Source organism: Sinohyriopsis cumingii, chromosome 14, assembly GCF_028554795.1.
Source record: "Sinohyriopsis cumingii isolate HCF-2022 chromosome 14, ASM2855479v2, whole genome shotgun sequence".
Classification (NCBI taxonomy): Eukaryota; Metazoa; Mollusca; class Bivalvia; order Unionida; family Unionidae; genus Sinohyriopsis; species Sinohyriopsis cumingii.
The window spans coordinates 97,736,949-97,757,753 of NC_142974.1; the positions used below are offsets into that span (position 1 = coordinate 97,736,949).

General features: G+C 33.3%; 1 protein-coding gene across 5 annotated transcripts in view; it reads right to left on the bottom strand.

The window, feature by feature from the left end:
• Window positions 1-5,533: 5,533 nt before the first annotated feature.
• The window catches only part of LOC149784456 (pumilio homolog 1-like), a 139,033-nt gene continuing 123,761 nt past the window's right edge, over window positions 5,534-20,805 (bottom strand). For all 5 annotated transcript variants that reach the window (XM_089932534.1, XM_089932532.1, XM_089932533.1 and 2 more), the window contains one exon: window positions 5,534-18,973. In XM_089932534.1, coding sequence (XP_089788660.1) covers window positions 18,730-18,973 — 244 coding nt within the window. In that variant the 3' untranslated portion in view covers window positions 5,534-18,729. The remainder of the gene's footprint in view (window positions 18,974-20,805) is intronic.

A 20,805-nucleotide genomic window follows, 5' to 3' on the forward strand; every position in this document is an offset into this window, starting at 1 on the left:
TGCTGGCACATTCATTATGGCCACTCTGATGAAAAGGAAAATGTTTTCCATACAATCAGTGTTGTTCTCCATCATCAAAGGTTACCAGCCGTGTAGATGGGACCCTATTGATATTTTGGTGCTGCAAGGTCAATGTCAATAGTAGTTTATGTGTAATAACATTTCATCATGTCCTAACTTAAATTTCTTGATTAACTGCACATAGGGTAAGATATAAGTAATTGAGTTAATGGCCAAAGGTCAGGGTCACATTACCTGACAAAGAAGATGCACCTGAATTGGATTCACATATATAGAGCATTTTATGTACTGTGGATGGTATTCAACTTGATTTGAGTAATTGTTTATAGTCTTTCTACAAGTTTTACGTTCTCAACCAGTCTGTCATTTCAGGTTAATTTTCTCACGAATTTTGTCATTACTGAAAACTGCAGTGAACTTGTTGACAATGATAATGATGCATTTTAGGGTGCCATTTTTCTGATTGAAATTTTAATGCCACATTATTTTGCATTCCAAATCAAAGAATGCAGTAATTGACTTGTGTTGACTTTATAAATCTGAACACTTTTTGTGTTTCACATTTTTTTATCTTGCAAGATATTGTATTTATAATAATTGTAAAACTAGTTTTATTGGTCGCAAAGAAATGAGCATTATGGAATGGCCCCTTGTATTTGAATTGTTAAGCTTGTTCAGTGATTATTTAGTGAAATTACAAATAATGCCAGTCACATGTTTGACAATTCTTGGCTAGTGATCAAGTCATTTGGCAGTTTTCAAGATTTACAACTAATATATGTCAAAGTAGTGCCTGTGTTCTCCCAATTTTATGGATTTGTGTATTTTTCATATTAAAACCAAATTATAACAAATTGTAATTTTAATGTAATTATAACTTTGCATTGCATTTCTTGAATTTGTAAGTAATTATAACTACGGACTACTTTTGTTTAACATAATTTATTAGAATTACAATTTTATATTTCAAGTAATAATTCAGTACTGGACAACATTGGTTACCATAGTTTATGGGTAGCTTGCACTTTAAGGAAGAACTCTATTGATATTTGGCTTAAAAATCAAGGTCACTGATTGAAAAAGAAATATGGTTTAGCAGAATAAAATGACCATCTGTAATTACTAAACATTTTGGATAGCTTTCTCTTGCATCAAGAAACTTTGACCGATTTTTGTTAGTCAAAAATTTAAAGGTCAAGGTCACTGAAAGAAAAAGAATTATCTTTTACAATACCTTTTTAGATAACATCTCTGCACAATTTTATGGACGCCTTTCATATAATGTAAGAAACTGATTTTGGCACCAAAGTCAGTCATTGGCAGAATAAAAGTATGTTTGCAAAAACATTTCAGTTCTCTACATAAAGCACTATTCAACAGGACATGTACTATTCTCAGAAATTATTTTTGACAAGATTTTATCTGACGTTTCTTTAATAATCATTTCATTGTTTCAAATTCATATCTACTTTTGTTTGATCTAGAAAATGGTTCATGGATAAAGTTTCGTCATTTGTAAAGTCATTTCTCTTACCAACCATAGCTTCAGTTGGTAATAAAATGTTTTACAGAAAATTGCTTTGTCATTTTTTGCTTTTGAGATAAAACTTGTGCAAGATTCTTTGTACACTTTGCGATTTGCAAACTCCATGGCTACAGCATGCCTTTCGTTACCTGATCTGGACATCTTGAAGTTCATATGGATATGAACATGTTGATCAAGGATGTACTGATTTGGATATTAGCAGCAGGGAGGATGTTGTTGTTGTTGTTGTGGGGTTTAACGCCATTTTTCAGTACACGATAGGCTATACATGGCGGCCAGTATTAATGGTGGAGGAAGAACCCGGGAAAACCCCGGAAAGAACCACAGACCCACGAGAAGCTACTGGCAAGCTTTCTCACTTACCCACATTGGCTGAATCCAAGACTCGAACCGGTGCAGACAGAGGTGCAGGGAGGATGAACAGGATTTCATCTTCGATATTTTGCTGTCATGTATCTGCTGGATGATAACACAATGGCACAGGTATATTTGAAAAAATTTCCTTATGTAACAGAAATAATTGTTGAAGTGTGTCACAAACTATTTTTCTACTTGCAACTATCAAATCATTTTGTTTCCATACTTGCAGAAAATCATTGAGATTACTTCACTCATTATCTGAATTTTATTTGGTTGTAGTCTGATTAATTGTTTAAGCTTTCTTAATTCTGGATCAATGATTTCCGTGATGACAATAAAACCATCAATTTTCTTTTAAAAAACCCAATGAAATTCCATTGGAACTTGGTGATATTGCCATTAATCTAGCCAAGGTAGAAACACCACAGGATAAAATAAAATCATTACAAACTAATCCTGATTTAATCAAGTAGGAAATCAGTAAAGTTTGGGATGAAGTTTGGTAGACTTTGTCCTTGCGAGTTTAAAAAAGATTTAGAAAGGCAAAGGAAGAACCCAGGCAAACCATATATTATGGCGTGTATGCAAGCATAAATAGTTATGTTAATAAAGTGGTATTTGGGTTAGTGGCAACCCAATGAATCATCAGTTACCTGCACCTGTGGACACGACTCAATTTGAGCACAAGTACAATGAACGATATAGTGGTGGCATATAGCAGGCAATTAGGATAATTAATAATACAAGAACAGGCTTTGATCCGCAAGTTCCATGCGTAGTTGCAGTTGGAACGAGTACGAATGAAATGAGTTTTTAACTTTTTACATTAACACAATGGCATTTATCAAATAACATTACATAGTGAGACAAAATTCATAGTGTCCAATGGCTTCACCCTCAACCCCATGAAACACCGTTAAGCCCAGTGGAGGGTTAATAAAACTGGAAAAGACTACATGTCAATAATTAGAGTGCCAACATAAGTATATAATGGACCCTCAGCAGTTAGAACGTAACAAAATCAACAACAGAGACACAACTGCGAACGGATAGAGACAAACAGGAATGAATACTTCATCAATATAAACATGCCAGTAGAATCATTAACATCGCATGTACTATATAACACGGTGAAGATTAGTGTAACTGGAATAGCCACCACATTGACGGTATGGGGATTCCCTGCTCGAATAGCTGCCAGTTTTTCTATTACTGCTGCAGCTGTTAGTGCTAAAGGAAAAATATTTTCAACGAGATTTCATGCACATATGAAAAGGTGAATAGTTTATATAGGAATACAAAATTGTATTCGAGAGCCACTGACCCCATGCTGACTGCAGATGAATGCGCCGCTGTGTTGGCTGAGGAGGACAGCTTCAACTCACAAATACATACAATAAGGGCATCAGAGTAAAATAAATAACCATTTTGTTCTGATGAAACAAATAATAATAATAATAATAAAAATTATGACCATTGTTACTATAGTGTACATTTTGTTTTGTTGTAAAACAGTCGCATTATAATCCCAAATGTTCTCTCATTCACACTTTTTAAAGTGATTTAAGACGTCAATTTATAACTTGTTTCTCGTATTGTTCTACTTCAGCTCGAATTTCAACGACACAAGCAAATGCAACTAATTCTTCCAAGTCTATACCCATCTCGGACAAAGATGATTCAATGTTTTTGACAAATTTGTGTTCTCGTTGTATTAGTGTACAACACCCATAATTTTTTAGCAGTAGTTATCTTAGCAAACTTTTCTGCTATGTAACCTACGGTAAGATTTAGACGAAGATGGGTGTACATTTCCTAGAGTTTTAATATCAAGTATTTAATCTATTGTCTCCATGTTTATATGAAATTTATTTCTAAAATGATTTTACAAAAGGAGATATTAGAGCTCAGATTCTTAATCGTGTCTTTTGGCATCAATTCCTACTTGAAAAAACAGACATGACACTGACACATAAAGAATGGACACCAGACTGAATGATGCAATCCCAATCCAGTCTATTTAAAGCTGAGGCATTATAATCAATATGCGCATTGGATAAGCGTGTTGTTTTGTCTGGGATGACACAAATATTACCTTTTTTTATATACACACTGACGTGCAGGTGTTGGACGCCCAACTGTCCCTGGAAAATGCCCGGTATAAAAAAGGTTCCATAGGCCCCACTTTTCTGTTGACCCCTACGCAACCAGAGAGACAGTAAAAAGTAATCAATATGCAATATTGGATAAGTGTGTTGTTTTATCTGGGATGACATAAATATCACCTTTTTTATATACACTGATATGCAGGTGTTGAACTCCCAGGAGGGCGCCCAGGATAAAAATGGTTGCTTGGCTCATCCCACTTTTTTGTTGACCCACACACACCTAGAGACAGTAACAAAAAAATAAAAAATGGCAGACCATGGTGCCCCTCTCCAACTCTACTGATCAAGTGTCCTCATCAAAAGAATCACCATAAATGTGTAAGCTAAAGGAATAATGTCCTGATCAACATCATTCTCTGGAACTTTTTCTGCCTCAGCTGTAGTAATTGCCCAATAGGATAGACTTTCTGATCCAAATAAGGCTAATCAGTTACAAGTGGATTATCAACAATCTTATCTCTAACTAGGTCACTGCCTAGTAATAAATGAATACCTCTGAATATGGTTGGTTTGACCCAACAAATGTATTACTTTCAATACACGAGCTTACAAATTAGAGCATTTTGGAATAGCTTGTTATTATGTTGCTTATTTTTCAATCTGTAGCAATCAGACACAACGTGCCTTTTCTTCCTGCAATAAGTGCAAGGATGAGATAAGGATTTTTGATCGGTCTTATCAGCAGAAGCTCAATTCCCAAAAGTTGTGCCAGATAGAGATTTGGTTGAGACTGAGATTGTTTGTTTAGGGGTTTTTTAATTGTTTTTTTTTAATACAAAACTTTGTAAGTCAAAGAATAGTCAGCTGTATGAGTCATATTTTCAACATTTTGTTGTTGTTCTCGGGTTTAATGCCATTTTTCAGCACAAGATAGGCTATACATGGCAGCCAGTATAACTGGTGAAGGAAGAACCCTGGAAAACCCAGGAAAGAACCACCGACCCATGAGAAGCTACTGGCATGCTTTCCCACGTACCCACGCCTTGGACTCGAACCCATGCAGACAGAGGTGAGATGGCAGTGATCCAGAACGGTGAGTGCTTTAGACCACTCGGGGCCCCTTCAACATTTTGCTTCACAAGATACGATATTATGGACAGTTCTTAAACTCTTCAACTAATATGAGCTGTCTGATTTTATAATCCTTATCAACTTTCTTTTTCCCATGCCAATTCAACATGGGTCTGTCCAGTTTGGATCCTACAATTCCAAACAGTACTCTCAGTACAACAGAAAACTGAACCAAAGCAATACGATCTTTTCAATGCTGTACCTATACAGCAGTCACGTGCAACCTACAGCTTGCAGCCTGGTTGTATCCACTAATTTGCATCAAGCGGTGTGGTTTTAAAAATAGCTTTTCTGGTATGTACCCTGGAGAAACTTGCACATGCCTGTTGTACAGTCTGCTAATATGGAAATGAATTTTAAAAATACCACTGATGAATAGATTTTATTCTTTTACTAGCAAAACACAAATGTAATCCATCGTTATACTTGGAAGTTCGTGTCTATGCAGTCTATATTACAAGAGCAATTATGTACGTCACAACATCAATAGTCATCAAGAGAAAAATCTACCCAAAACAATACCACCCATCAAGTTCAAATCCAGTATAGCAGCTGTCTGGTATAGCAACTTTGGACTTTTAGTTAGAAATAATTGTGATTGAATGTTAGAGACATTGTACATTTACAATTCAAACCACAACAGTAAGGTCCTTATGACTGAGTAACAGAGCATCACAATACTCAAAACTGTATACATGCCTATTTCCCTGCCTCTTTTTTAATTAGGAATGATAGAATCTCCAGAATGATCAACTTGCTATCATTTTTAAACAGTACCAGATTCTGAAAATCTTACGTTGGGGAGAAGTAGTGCCAAGTAGACATTTTCAAAAAGCACATTCCAATATTATTGTGCATAAAATGAATGATGTCCATAAATCGTACTTCCCAATTCTGCAGCTAGACTGGATTTATGAACTTTGAAATAGTTTCTTGGGCAGTATTTCTTACCATAAAACCATTACACCAGTCCATTTCTATTGTTTAATTGGTTTGTTTGTTGCTATATTACCCTCTGAAAAATTAAGTTTTAATACATATTTACAATTACATCACATTATCTGCACTTTGTCCAATAATCACACTACTGTAAGCACTATTCACAAGCAAAGAAAATATGTTCATTTGGATAATAATCAGGAACAAAATTCCTTATTACTAATTTATGATGTGAAAATGTATGTACAATATAATACACATTTTAATAAAATCCAGCTAATTATTAAACAACTTCACTATCAATTGTTCCCTATGGTTTATTTTATTCCCCCTGTACATCTGGTGAAGTTAACAAAATTTTACCATTTTTTAAAAATACTTTACAATTTAATCAATGTCAAAGGAAGCAATGCAATTTAACACAGTAAATGCGGTGATTTTGCCAAGATTTCCCTTTTACACAATCAGTGACACAAATTCCCCAATGAATGAAACTTGCAAGAAAAATATCTAGCAGACAATATGTCATTGTGCCTAATAATGGAATGCATACCAGTTATGATGAATTGGTTCTTCTACCAGATGGAAAATGGGTTTGAGTACTACTTGCATAACATTTGAAATAAAATGGAGTACTTTTGGAATTTATATCATCAATGCTACAATAAATTATCAGATAAAAAATTCCTGCATGAAACTGAACCCAAATTACAACATACGGAATGATTACTATTAGTCATACCAACAAAAGGCTTAAGAGGGGCTGAGATCACACTCCTGGCTGACATGCGCAAAGTGCAAAAGCATTTGGCCAAGAAATCTGTGTCAGTAGAATGCAATCTGTACAGTTTCCAAAATTGTTGATTACAAATGAAAACATTTGTTCAGAGGTTTCTAAAGTTTGTAGTTGATGGCACATCAGCATCATTTATCCAATAAATGTGTTCTGTCAAAGTTGTTAAGTTCTATTGGGTGACATTTTTAAAAACAAAGTTACATAAATGTCTCTTTTTGTACTAGTGGCCATATTAGACAGTAGACTGACATCAATTTACGACTATGTTTGCTTCAGTGCTATGGTTCTGTTCAAATTTGGCAAGATTCTGTTCAATAGATTGGGTGTTTTTTGGTTTCTTTTAGGAACAAAAAGTTAGTGTAGCCATATTTGAACTTCAAATATGGCTGACATGGTAGTCACATTTCAAGTCCAATCAGCAAATGTTTCATTCAGGACCAACTATCTATCATAATTAGCCATTTTTTTTGTTGTGAAAACTGTTGATACATTTTGTTTAGGATTAGTGACACAAATTTTCAAGATAGCTGCCTTGGTGGCCACACTGGATGTAAGCATTTTGATTTAAACATCCATTCAGGAATAGTGTGCGATGTCTACCTATGTCTGAGCAGCAACATTTTCATTTTGCACCAATTAAACCTTGGGATGAATGTGTCAAGTTCCATGGAATTCCTCCAAATATTTCAGAAGTAGTACCTATGCAAAGAATCAGAGGATGTACATCAGGCCACCCCACAAGTTCTTTAAGCCACAATCTGTAGAGTTGAACTTATTTCATACCCTCAGATACTATAATCCAGTCCAAGAACTTTTTAAACCTCACTGCCATAAAGTTTGTCCCATCTTAACATGCAATCACATTTACTGGGGAAGATGCTATATTTTACACCTGTAAGTGTAACCTCACTGAATACAGCATGTAAAAATCCTCATTTCCCTCACTGCTGATGTAACTATACGATTATGAAATTGACAATTGAATATTAGTTACTGAAGCAAAATAAAACCCTATCAAGCTCCATATTTTTACAAACTGCTGTTGTGCATGCCAAATTTATGTACAGTTTTGCTGGATGCACTCCTTTACAACCCCCACCCAACTGAACACAGTGCAGGTCCAGATCTGCTGTTGCAAAATGCTCCCAATTACATTATCAGGTCTAGGCACGATTTCTAGTGATCAAGATTGGTCCTCATTTGCCGTCACATCATACAAAATGGTAGATTTATATCTTATTATTTAGAAAAGTGTTGTACACAGATACATACCAAATACTGTATTTATTTTTGTGCATTTCTATACACCACTACTGTACAAATCAGAAATGGACTGCTGCAATGGCTCATCAGCAGATGTCAGTGAGAAGAAAATGTACAGTTTGGGAAAGAAAGAAATTTACAATGAATATGTTAAAAAAATCCCACAATATACAGACCTACAATAGAATATACAAAGACTGAATTATAAGCATAATGATATGATACATGACGAATTGCCATGATTAAATGGTTCAAGTGCATAACTTCTCATATAAAAAAAAAACAAAGTGGAAGAAGAAAAAAAATCAGCTCTAAATAATGCACACATTAACAGTTCCTTGGAAAAGTTAGGATTACATCAATACATGTGATCATTAACTTTAAGCAACTCTATGGACTAATCGCAAATAACTAAACTAACCTTGGAAAAGACAGTTGTACAGCAGTCAGCATAGTTTAAAGTTGCTATAACATAAATTGTGCACAAAGACAACATTACACAAAAATGCATATAAGCTGTCAAAATCAAAATGACACAAATGTAACCACCTAACAATGTTCTTTAAACATTTCAAAGATCCTAAATTACCTATGACTATATTCTTCTACTTGGGCAATGGATTACCAACAAAAACTATAAAGGCAAGTTTCAAAATATTTTTCAACACGTGGGTTATTACAAGTTGAGCATCATAGGTCCATTTCATCATAAATAAACAGCTTTGCAAAGTATTTACATTAGAAGAGTAAATTAAAGTTGCACTATAAACTGGTTTACATAGTGTACCTAATGGGGAACAACAAGCTTTCTGCTGTAAACTGACATGCTAACAGATTAGTATCTACACTGTTCGCTTTAAATTACAAGCACAAATAGTGTAGGTTCTGATTCACCAACACATATGCATATGCTGAATTTGCACTTGGTGACTGCTGAAAAATGAACATGTACTCACAAAATAGGAATGAGAATAGGCAACTTTTGTCCTTGCACAATTTTAGTAAAACATGCTCTCTTCTCCACACACAACACAATCCAGAGAAAATGGCTTGTGATTAAATGCCAATTGATACCTCCATTTTTTTGCTTTAAAACTAACAGTAGGCATTTTAATACCCGATGATGTGAATTTTCCCTCTTTAAAAGTTTTAAATTGAGAGTTTCCAGTAAACTCCTCAAAGGCTGTATGAACCACACCTTGATACATTCCTGACCCATCACAGCTTATGTGCACTACCAAAGAATTCTAGTTCAATCAGTAGATTTAGAAACTGCCTTTAAGTTTGCCAGGTAACTGAGACTGCCCATGATATTGCTGGTAAAATCAAGGCAATAAACGCCCTATCATGAATAATGGCTATGGGCCAGTTGGCTCATCATTGAAATCAAACAAGTTGTCTCAGCTGAAGTTCAAGAAATTACCCACATGCTGATCACAGACTTTCCCAATTTATACCACAATCATGTGAAAAAATTCATTAAAATCATTAATTCACCCATTTTATCAATGGTAATGAGTAATATTTACAAAGTAATTGTACAATGTATGTACAACAAAAACATTATGCAATCAGTACCTCCAGATACCTGTACATTAATTACACTTGTCTGAATATATCAATACATATTATGAATAGGGATATACAACACCTACCAATTCAAGTGCATTATGAGTGGTACCTCCACAGAAAATAAAAACTAGTGAATTTAACTCAACACAATTTAAGAGAAAACTGAAACAACAATAATCTACCCATATACTTTCTGTATCGTTAAATTTGATTAGTTGAGAACAAAAGTACAAATATAGAAGTGCAAAGAAACACAAATTATGGGTGCAAATTTCAGCAATAAATATGTAATCTCCAAGAAACAAAATACAAACACCTCTGTATTGTAAACAAATGCATGCTATTTATAAACTATTGTGATATTTGTTTTTTACCATATAAATTCTTTGCACTTAAAATTAGTTTTAGATTACAAGCCCGACATTTCAAGTTGTTCTTGTAAACATTGACTGAAATACTTTAAATTAACCAATTTAATAAACAGACAGCATTAAAATATCTGTGTTTATCCATAACTGTAGATCGAAATGTTCATATTTGTGAATTTTCTAAACTTAAAATAATCAGTTTTCATGATGAGATAGATTAGAACAAAACCAAGAATCAATCACTTTTCCTCGAGTACCAATTCAATGACAAACAAAATTCGGAAAACATATAAAGCAGTATTTGCAATTCAGCATGGCTCTGCTGCTGAAAATTTATGTCAATTACTTGGCTTTCTGTGACCAGCACAAAACTAGAGCTGACATTTTCTAATGTGCCAGAAAATCTTAAGTCCATCAATTCTTTCCCACATAGGATACTTACTGAAAACCATTTTTCCTCTACTGTTCAACTTTGCTAACATGTGCTACTATTTCAGTTTGTGTGATATGCTAGTTAAATAAAACAGTCCTTATGTAAGGAGGTTCTTGATGCTAATGTGACTTAGAGGTTGCCTACATAGGATGTCCATTTGTAATAGTGTATGAAATAAAAAAAATTCCTTTACACCTTATTTGCATTTGTTTAATATATGCCCTGATAACCCACAATTTAATACAAATTCCTTCATGAATGGAAAGGTCCAAGCCCTAAACGCCAATTTCTATGTATTGTCTAAACAAATCGGAAAATAGAATCCTCATGGGAATAACCACTTTTTTTTATATATAAAAAAGGAAAAAAAAAGAATATTGAAGAAAAAAAGCATTAATATTTAACATACCACCAGTATTTTTATGTTCAGAGATGACATGTACCACAAATTAAACCTCTTGATATACAGGAGCATGCAGTGTGTCACGAACATGAAGGACTCGATTTTAATACAATTAAAAATCGCTATCCGCATTTATAAGCGTATCAACTTGGAGGCACCAACATGCCCAGGTATATAATCTGCGGATTTTCTTGTCTTTATTTCTGCCTGTACACTTGCTGAGGTGAAGATAATGTGAAAGATGTATTTCACTGGTATAAATTTCATATTTACACTGAAAAATTATGAAACTTGTCTTGTTTCTCTGAAGTTTAGAGAAAGATTTTTGAGAAGGAAGTGTAAAACAATATAAAGATGCTATAAAGTGCAATCAGGATATTTTAACATTATGACATTACAAACTTCCATACCTCACCTTAAGAATGACTTGTTTTTTCATTATACACAGCATACAGTATTATACATAGTATAATAAGTACTGTATTACCATTGTATAAAGCACACCCCACTGTGACCAATAAAGACCCACACACAATCTGCCATACAGACCCTGATTTGTAAATGTTACTGCAGAACTTGGTCTATGCATTTTGCCACTATATACTGTACTGGTAGAATATAGCAGGCTTTGATCTGTCAACAGTTTATTTAAGTATGTAGGTCAAATTGTTTTTTGTCATTGTAGATTGGCAGATTAGTGTCCATACTGTTGTCTTGAATGGAGCAGACTTTGTTCGGTCAGCATATTATGTACTGCAGAACTTTGTCAAAACTGCAGTGAGGTGCACTTTACACATGGGCAATTACAAAGATCTCTGAAATCATCTTCAAATTCATGGAATCCTATTAAAATGATTACTCAAAACCAAACCTATGCACAGAAAATGCTTTTCTACATGTGAAAATACAAGCCTCTCAAAAATGGACCCTTTACAATTTTATTTCTATTCTTCACTGGGGAATATACAACATAATGAAAGTATAAACAGTAGTATGAACAAATGGGTGTCACTTTATTTCACCTGTTCATGCATTCAACAGCATTTCTTCAAATTTTCAGTGTTCTCTCTGAATTATAAATGTTGAAAAAGTTTGCCTGGGAATCATTTTTAAAACTAAATCAAAATTCATCCACAAAAAAGTTGTCTATTCTACTGGACAATGCAAAATTTCAGGAAAGGTCTATAACTGACTTCCAATTTTGCTATATAAACAACTTTATAAAAACCTGAAGATCTTAACATGAATGCATCAACCATCAAACACAGAGACACCCTTCTGTCTGGAAGGAAAAAATACAATGGTTTTATACAGGTTGACCAGGAGTTTTATACAATCTTAATGTATTGTACAGATATATTACACTCTTTACAAATGAATGCTGTTTTTCAGTTGACCATTAAAGTACAAAAATAAGACTACTTACAGAATTGGCGGTTTGAAATTATGCAACTGTATCAAGACACGTCAAAGTTTTGATTGATCAAATAAATACACTCAAATTGCTCTATACACCAGTTTGCTTTTTACAACCATGATTTTAAGAAATATTTTCTCGTAGGATAAGTTCCTAGCAATTTAAAAACAAAAATGAGACATGTACAGCGATTTTCCTAATGAAGAATGTACAAATTTATTGATCAGGATATAAAATTGATTAGAAAGAGATTACAAATCCTTGGTTAAAAAATGTTTACAAAATCTTTTTATACAGCTTGTGTAAAGAAAAAAAAAAAAAAAAGCTCCATGAATGATTGTAAACTGCAATATACATTACTCTTTTTTACAATGGAAGATTTATACACATTAAGGGTACAATGTATGATGGATGATCTCTATGTCTTAGCATCTAAATGTTATATACTATGGGACAAAGTTTCAGCTTGACAGAAGACCTATTCTTCCATATACTGAGGGAGAAAAAAATTACTAATTAGAAATTTATTTTAAGTTGAATGATAAACAAGAAATTAGGACATTTATCATATCATGATAATAATCGTCTCATCCCCAAAACTTTCAGTCATATGATCTCCCCATCAGAATATGACATTATTTGCAAACTTCAGAAACAGAACTTTATACGTTATGTACAAGTATAGATTAAAATTCCTGACAAGACTAGCAAATGTATATCTTTCGTACACAAGTATAACTGCATGTCAATATTCAGTATGCAGAGAGGTTATTGCCAAATTCAAAGGCAAACATCAGCACCAAGATGAAATCACATCAAAGACTATATATACACAATAATAAAAAATGAATACTCTTTACACAGAATACTGTAAATCTGGTGTCTTGATACAGGCATACATTTCAAACCATGTTGTATCTATTTGATAGATTTTCTTTCCTATCATACATCACAAGAATATGTGCATGTAGTGAAAAAAGAAGAAAAAAATGAAGAGAGAATATGGCAATAGGAAACCAAAAGTATTATATACATTGTGCTGCGATAAGATCTAGCTTTTTGCAAAATAACTGATATGTGGTTCTTGGAACCATAAAACTGGCCAAACTTTTATACATACCAGAATTTTTTCTAAATTTTACAAAATATGATGTACTATTGAATTTACAATTATGTACATTTAATTTTTCACATGGTCAACAAATATTTACAGTGGGTGAGAAAGAAGGAGAAATAGCAAAGAGACTAGTACTAGCTCTTGCTCGACTTCCTTTCCTAATCACTGAAAAGATGACCAAATTTTTTAAAAAATATAGAAAAAATAAATCCCAAAACGTTTTAAAACAGCAAGATGTATAACTCCCTGTTAAAATGAGAATAGCACTTAATATAGGGACCTGTTTGGGCAGCCACCTAAACTCACTGTTCATATTAATATGTCATCACAAAAGCATTTTTCAAGGACAACAATGTAATTTTCAAGCACTAGAATTAACTGCACATAAATTTGGGAACAATATCGAATATGGTACAAGTCAATAAAGTTCAGATTTATGTATTTCATTTTTTTAAGCAACAACTCCAAAATATTTTGGTTAAGCTAGGCCAAGATGAAGATGCCAGCTCAAGGGTTTTGTGGCACAGGGGTAGAGATACAATTATCTCGTCCATCTGGGAGTTAGCAGCACCCTCCCCCCCAAAGTTTCTAACAAGTTAAATTGCAAGTTTTTAAATATACATCTTCAATTCATTCCATTTGTCAGCATTTCAATCTTTTAGTTGCCACAAAAGTTCAAAGTATATTTATTTACTGACCTAGCTTACTTTAGCTCTACAACTCACTAGTTATACTGATGGTGGGGACTTGAGAGCTAATGTCAAATGCAAAAACAATTTCAGTCATGTTGCCAATCCTGGCATCTTTGCACTTGGGGGCTAGTTCTATAGCATTTCTTCACTAAATAAAAAATAATGAAACATTCTTCAAGGAATACTGAACTTTTTTCCAATCATTTTAGATGCAACTGAGCATGATATGAACCATTCTTTGACTGGTTTTCAATTACCGTGACCAGGACACAAGTTGATGGTAATGTTCCCTGTTATCAATACAACTCAAGGCAACCTCAGCTACCACTGATTCAACATATTTAGACTAATACAACATGCAGCTCTTTGTTTAGTACTTGGTCTAATCTACGTCTACAGCCTTTATAAAAACAATGTCAGAAAGTACAATTGCCACTGCCAAGCATCTGAATAATGGTCTTAATCTGCCTCATTGTTTCAGTCAAATCAGTTTCCATTTATTTACATCATAAAGGGATTACAAAGCAAAACAAGGTGAAGTATTAATTAGCATACAAGTAACAACCAAAGGTCGTACCAAATATGCAAGTGACCCACTATGGAATTAAAATTCCAGGAAGACTGGGTCTTTAGCACTTTCGAAGGATCTTTAATTTATTTTCACTATGGATGTTTATGGAATTTTCTCAAATACAATGTATTTCAAAACTGAAGGCTACTGAGAATTTTCAAACACTTACTTTTTTTGTTGTTGACCAAACCTGAAATTCTAGAGCTTTTCAATGTAATCAACCTAATTTCAAGCACATTTCAAGATTGTTCCAACCCTGTAAATTTAAATTTTTGCTCATAAATATAGTGCCAACTTTACAGGACAAAAATATCACATTCAAATGCAGATCCTTGTTTCAGATTTTCATTTTATGCAATTAATACTAATGATGAACTATCAGAAATGCTTCAGGGAAAAAAACCTAACTAAGAATTCTTAGTTTATATCCAAATATTTCATGAAAACTGTACGAGGAATTATCATGTTGTAAATAGTTTAGAGTGGTTAGAAAGCCACCCCCATGCTGCTATAAAACTGCCCAAAATGGATTTCTCAACTTTTTTCTTCAATGTCGTACCACCATCCTCACTACAACCATTTGCAAACCTAAAATATTTTCAACACTACCTGCCTTCATTATATCCCAGTTATTCCCATCAAGCATTAACATCCTCCCATCATCTTAAAATAATTCTTTCAAACTGAAAACTTCTCAATTGTTCACTACTGCCAAGATAATGAAAAGACATGTTGAAAAGATCTGTAATGCATCAAAAAAATGAAATAGCAAATCACATGCAGAACTAGAGATTCTGTTGTACAAAGACCCAAGTCAAATCAACATATATTTAATTTCCATACTGAAAATGAATCATAGCCTTCAATTCAGTTTTGTTTTTCGGACATTATACAGAATTTTTTTCCCTTTTGGATAAACTCTAGGACCACACATTTTTTACACACACACACACATATATATATATATATATATATATATATATATATATATGTATATATTTAAGTGACACCTTTCAATAATTGGCTTAAACCCACAAGTCTCTTGAAGATGAACTTAATGAAATGACTTATTTCACATTTGTGAAAATTAACTTTTTTAAATAACTTTTTGATCATTCTTTATACCATACTTATTCTTATTGAGTGACTATATCTTTATCCAATTTTCTATCTATTCTTGCCCTTAATGGTTATGAAAGCTAAAAACTTAATATCAGTGCCAATTGTGGATAACGCTTGCTTTCCAATAAGTGTAGGCTGTGCTTCCAAGTGTACATGCAACAACAACTTGCACAGTAAATTTTGAACTGAATCATCGAGCAAGCTGTCCAAGCAATCATGATTAAATAATTGGGAGTACATTACCAGTGATAGCAATGCATTGGTCAGCAGTCCACTGGTCAATTTGATACATCAGTATTTGACTAATAGATGAGTCAAGTAAGCAATCCAAAATAAAAAAATCCATTATGTAAACAGGTCCATACAAAAACACTGCTTAAATCATAGGCAAATATTTGTTAACATATGTATGAGAACTGGAGAAAATTTGCAGTCTTTTATACAGATCATCCACTATACAAAGAGACCAATAACTGACAATCAAAAAAAGAGAGGCCGATAGCTGACATTCAAGACTTCAAATCTTAACAAATCTGTACTGAAAAACGAGTACATCAATAGCTGTCAACTTACAACTAGTAAGAACAGGAATATTGAACATATTTTAAATACTGCCTGCTTTTTGTCTCAAAAGAGTAAAGTTTGAATTAGTTTCAAACCAAGGAGACTGAATTCTTTTGATTTGTGCTCAAGATATGAACAGCAAAGCTGTGCAAATTAAACAGAGCAAACAGTGTAAAGTTTCTAAATATATATATTTCTCACTTCAAAATTTGAGATGTGAGACTAATGGAAGCAAACTTTATGTTCCAACCTATACAGACTTGCCATGCTAAATGTTGTTGATTTGCGTTAGCACTAGAAACTGCAAAATATATTTGTTTTTACTCCCCCCCAAAATACATTCACATTATATGATAAATGCTGTTCAGTTTTAAGTCAATTTCAAAATATAGATCGTAAATAAAAATGAACAGTGAAAACTAAGGAAATATACATTGTATTATGCACAAATAATATATGTGCATATAGCAAGTTGAAGAAACAAGGTCACTAACCCATATAAAAAGCAAAGCACACGCAGAAAAAACTATTTCACCTGCATGGATCCAACAGAACTAAAGGTGTCCTGAATTTTGGAAGACACCTAAAAAAAAAGTAATTCCTGGAATGGTGGTTGCTCTAATAAGAATTCAATGGTTAATTTCTGTTTTGTTTTTTTCCAGATGGACATCAAATAAAACATAATACAAGCTCATGTACGAAAATCCTAGTTTACATTTAATGCTTTTGTGCATACCCATGTTACAGACAAATACAATGTTTACTCTACCATTGGTTTTGATCTGCAAGATTATGAAACAAAACTTAAGTTTTTAAAAAAAACCACAGGAATTACCTTCAAAAGGATTTTAATGTGATGTAAAATTTGTTTCCTGAATGAAACAATTAAATTTTACTAATTTTCTTTGTGGTCCAAAAGTAATCTTCTTGTTATGAAATAATCAACACTTACCTAAACAAATGCTATCCAGGTCAACTGTTCCAAATAAAATGTTCTGAATTATTACTGGGAATGCAAGTGACGAAAATCCAATTCTACTAGATTTTGCCACAGGATTCAATTTCTGCCCTGTCACTCAACTTCATCCAGTTTCTACATTTAATTCAAATGATCAATACAATTCTTGGTATAATCAGTCTTTAAAAAAATGAATAGAATCCAAAGCACAATGGTATAAAAAAAAAGAGATAACCCTGGTGAAGAATTCAGATCATGCTTTAATTTCCTATGAGAAGGTAACAAATTTTTCTCTCCATCGGATGACTAACATTGATAAAAATTAGCCTACAGTGAACGAGTCAAGGTTTACTGACCAGCAGTTCTTGCTGATACGATTCATACTGGCCCTGACGAGTGCATTTACTCACTGTCTGCAATTTTACTGAAACCATCAGTAGATATTTACTTATTAACTAAGTTCAAATATCCCAAGATTTTTACATGCAATATCTAAGATGCATTTAATTACCAACAAGTCTACAAATTTCATCTTTTGCACATGTACACCATATAAAATAAAACTAGGTGATGCCATGAATGTATCCTTCTATTTCCACCAGTAAAACCAGACAGACAGCAAAATTTTCTCAAATCAACAAGCAAAAGTCTAACCGAAACTTTCAAATAGCTGATCTATCCATTACTTTCGTATTGTTCCATTTACACAAATCAAATTCCTACCCCAGAGAAATGTTATCTGTTCAGTTCAAATTAATTCCCAAACAATGTTCATTTTAATTTTCTTATATATGCATAAATCTTTACCTATCTTGAAATAACTTCGCAGAACCATAAACACTATTATATAAAATGAAAAGTCACTTAAGCCCTGTAGGAAAATTTTCCAGTTGCTGTTTTAAATACAAAAATTTCCTGCTCAAATAGTAAGCATATATTTCAATTTTATGCAATCCATTAATTACAGGTTTCCAGCTGTGCAAAATAAACCCAAACCACTTGTGTGTTTATAAACTAGCCTGTGCAAGAATTTGCACACAAAAACTACCAATGATATTCTACTTAGTATGTGGGTTGAAAGTTTTATAACAATCTATGCAATAATAAGGTTACACTGTGATACTATTTCATGCAGAATACATTAACCATGCAATATACTCACAAAAATTGTCACTTGAATATATGGAAAATTTGCTTAATGCAAGTCACAAAATTTTTGCAAGCACAAAATTTTCACAAATTTCAGTAATATAAACTCACAAGAGTACCAAATTCATGAAAATTTAATGATGCCAAAATATTATCATATAAAATGTATGGGGAAAAAATAGATATGAAATGAAGCAAGTTAAGGCAATGACCCATTTGGGGGCATTCCAATTGGTCCCAAATCGGAGCTGTTCTTCAGGAAGAACTTCTCCAGTTTTGCAAGGATATGTTTTCCATAAGTGTACTTCCTTAGGGTAGCAATGTGTGGCCGAATCTTGTGCATCAGAATCTTTCGCTGTGGTGGCTCTGCTACATCTATCATTTTTTGAACCACATAGTTGGCAAACTGGTCCTTCATCATTGCATACAAAGCACTGTGAGGACTGGAATTAGAGAAGTTGTATTTTGTTAATCAATTATTGGGGACAATTCTGATCTTCTATCGTGCTTATAAATTTATCATAAACATTTTCTAGCCCAATAATGCACTGACAAAAAAAAAAATCATTGTGGAATTTTGTGATCTTACTTGTAAACAATATGTAGATAATAGATTGTAACAGATTGCAGGTAAATTATGCAAATGAAATTTTGAGATGGGCAGACAGATACAATGGATGCTCTGTGCTCTGGCAATACTGAAGACCTTGGTAGTGGCTTGCCCTGCTTGGTGAAAGCGTTCAAATCGCTTTGTTCTTTTCATACATTTTCCAGAAAGGTGACATCGATTTGAAGATTTGTAGGAGAAACAGATGCATCCGATTATTAGTGGTGAATACTGCCATGTAAAAATGTATTGCATTATATTGCAATACAGCATGTTTGTATTGCATATCAATACATATTGGCCACTGACAGTATTATTATTCTAATGCTAATTTTGCTTTCTTTTTTCTGTACTGTAATAATTAGCAATTTCATCATGTTATAAAATCTGAACAAGAAAATAAAACCATGTTGCTTTTTATTTCACCAAAACAGGCTAAATATAATAATTGTATAAATGATTTTGCAAACACTAAACACATCAACCTGAGTGAACTTCTAACAGCAGGAAATAAAAATCTGCAGCATTATTTAGCCTGATCAGAAAGGTCTTTTGGTTAACAAACTGAAATGATTAAAAAGGTTAGTATAATACAATCCTGACAAGGAACAAGATAAATTTTTAAAAAAAAGATACAATTATAAATTTTCCTGCCAAATATCTTGCTTTGATAAAAATGACCAAATAATATAGTAAATGAGTATTATCAATCATTCCAAACCTCTGCTAGTTTCAACCCGCAAGACATGTCAGTTGTTAATGCAACTTTACATGCAAGGAACAAGTGCAAGTTTATGTCCTCTTTGACTTTAAAATACACATACGGGATAATTTTCTATGAGAACTTGTAGGATGGTACAGCATGTAGCAGATCAAGCACCGATGCCATGTGTAAGAATCCCTTTACTGAAACAACACTATGGACACAAGGAGTGAATGAAGAAACTGGCAGTCATAAGTGATTTATGTGGCTCCTAGTGATGAGGATTGTCTGTGCAACTAGCATACCCACAATCATTGGTTGCCGATCTGAAACATTCGATACGTCTTTACAAGAATTTCTACCTCTTGTACCAGGGATTTTCTCATGCTCTTGCACAGTAATGATGGATTGTACAGGAGTTGAGAGATTTGTCATTCCACCTGTGTGTTCGATTTTGGTTTTGCATATGTATTACACATGCAACCGTTTTGTCATGAAATTGGTGCCCAACTCCAGGTTTTGTGAAAAACTATTCCAAATAGAACTAAAATGTGAAACATATGCTCTATTAATCTTTTCTGGTATGGGTGTGGTGCTAATCGAGATGCAAACCTTAATCCACTTGGATCATCCTAATTATCATATGGATTAAGTGAATGTATTGTCAATAGGCAGAAAGTGAAAATGAAGTGAACTGCAAGCTTGTTAAAAGTAATAACTATGGAAAATCAACTATTCATCCAGAGACAGTTGATGGAATGAATGAAAGAATGAATCATTTTGATACTAGTAATATAAATAGTCATAAGCATTACAAAGGTTTTACACAGACTTGTCCCCAATGGCAGTATAATAACACGATGTACATAGTTTTAGTCTTACAAAAATGAATGACAGATGTACATAGACCTTTTTATTTTAAGATCACTGCCCTATTTTTTGGTGATGAGGGTGTAATAAACAAA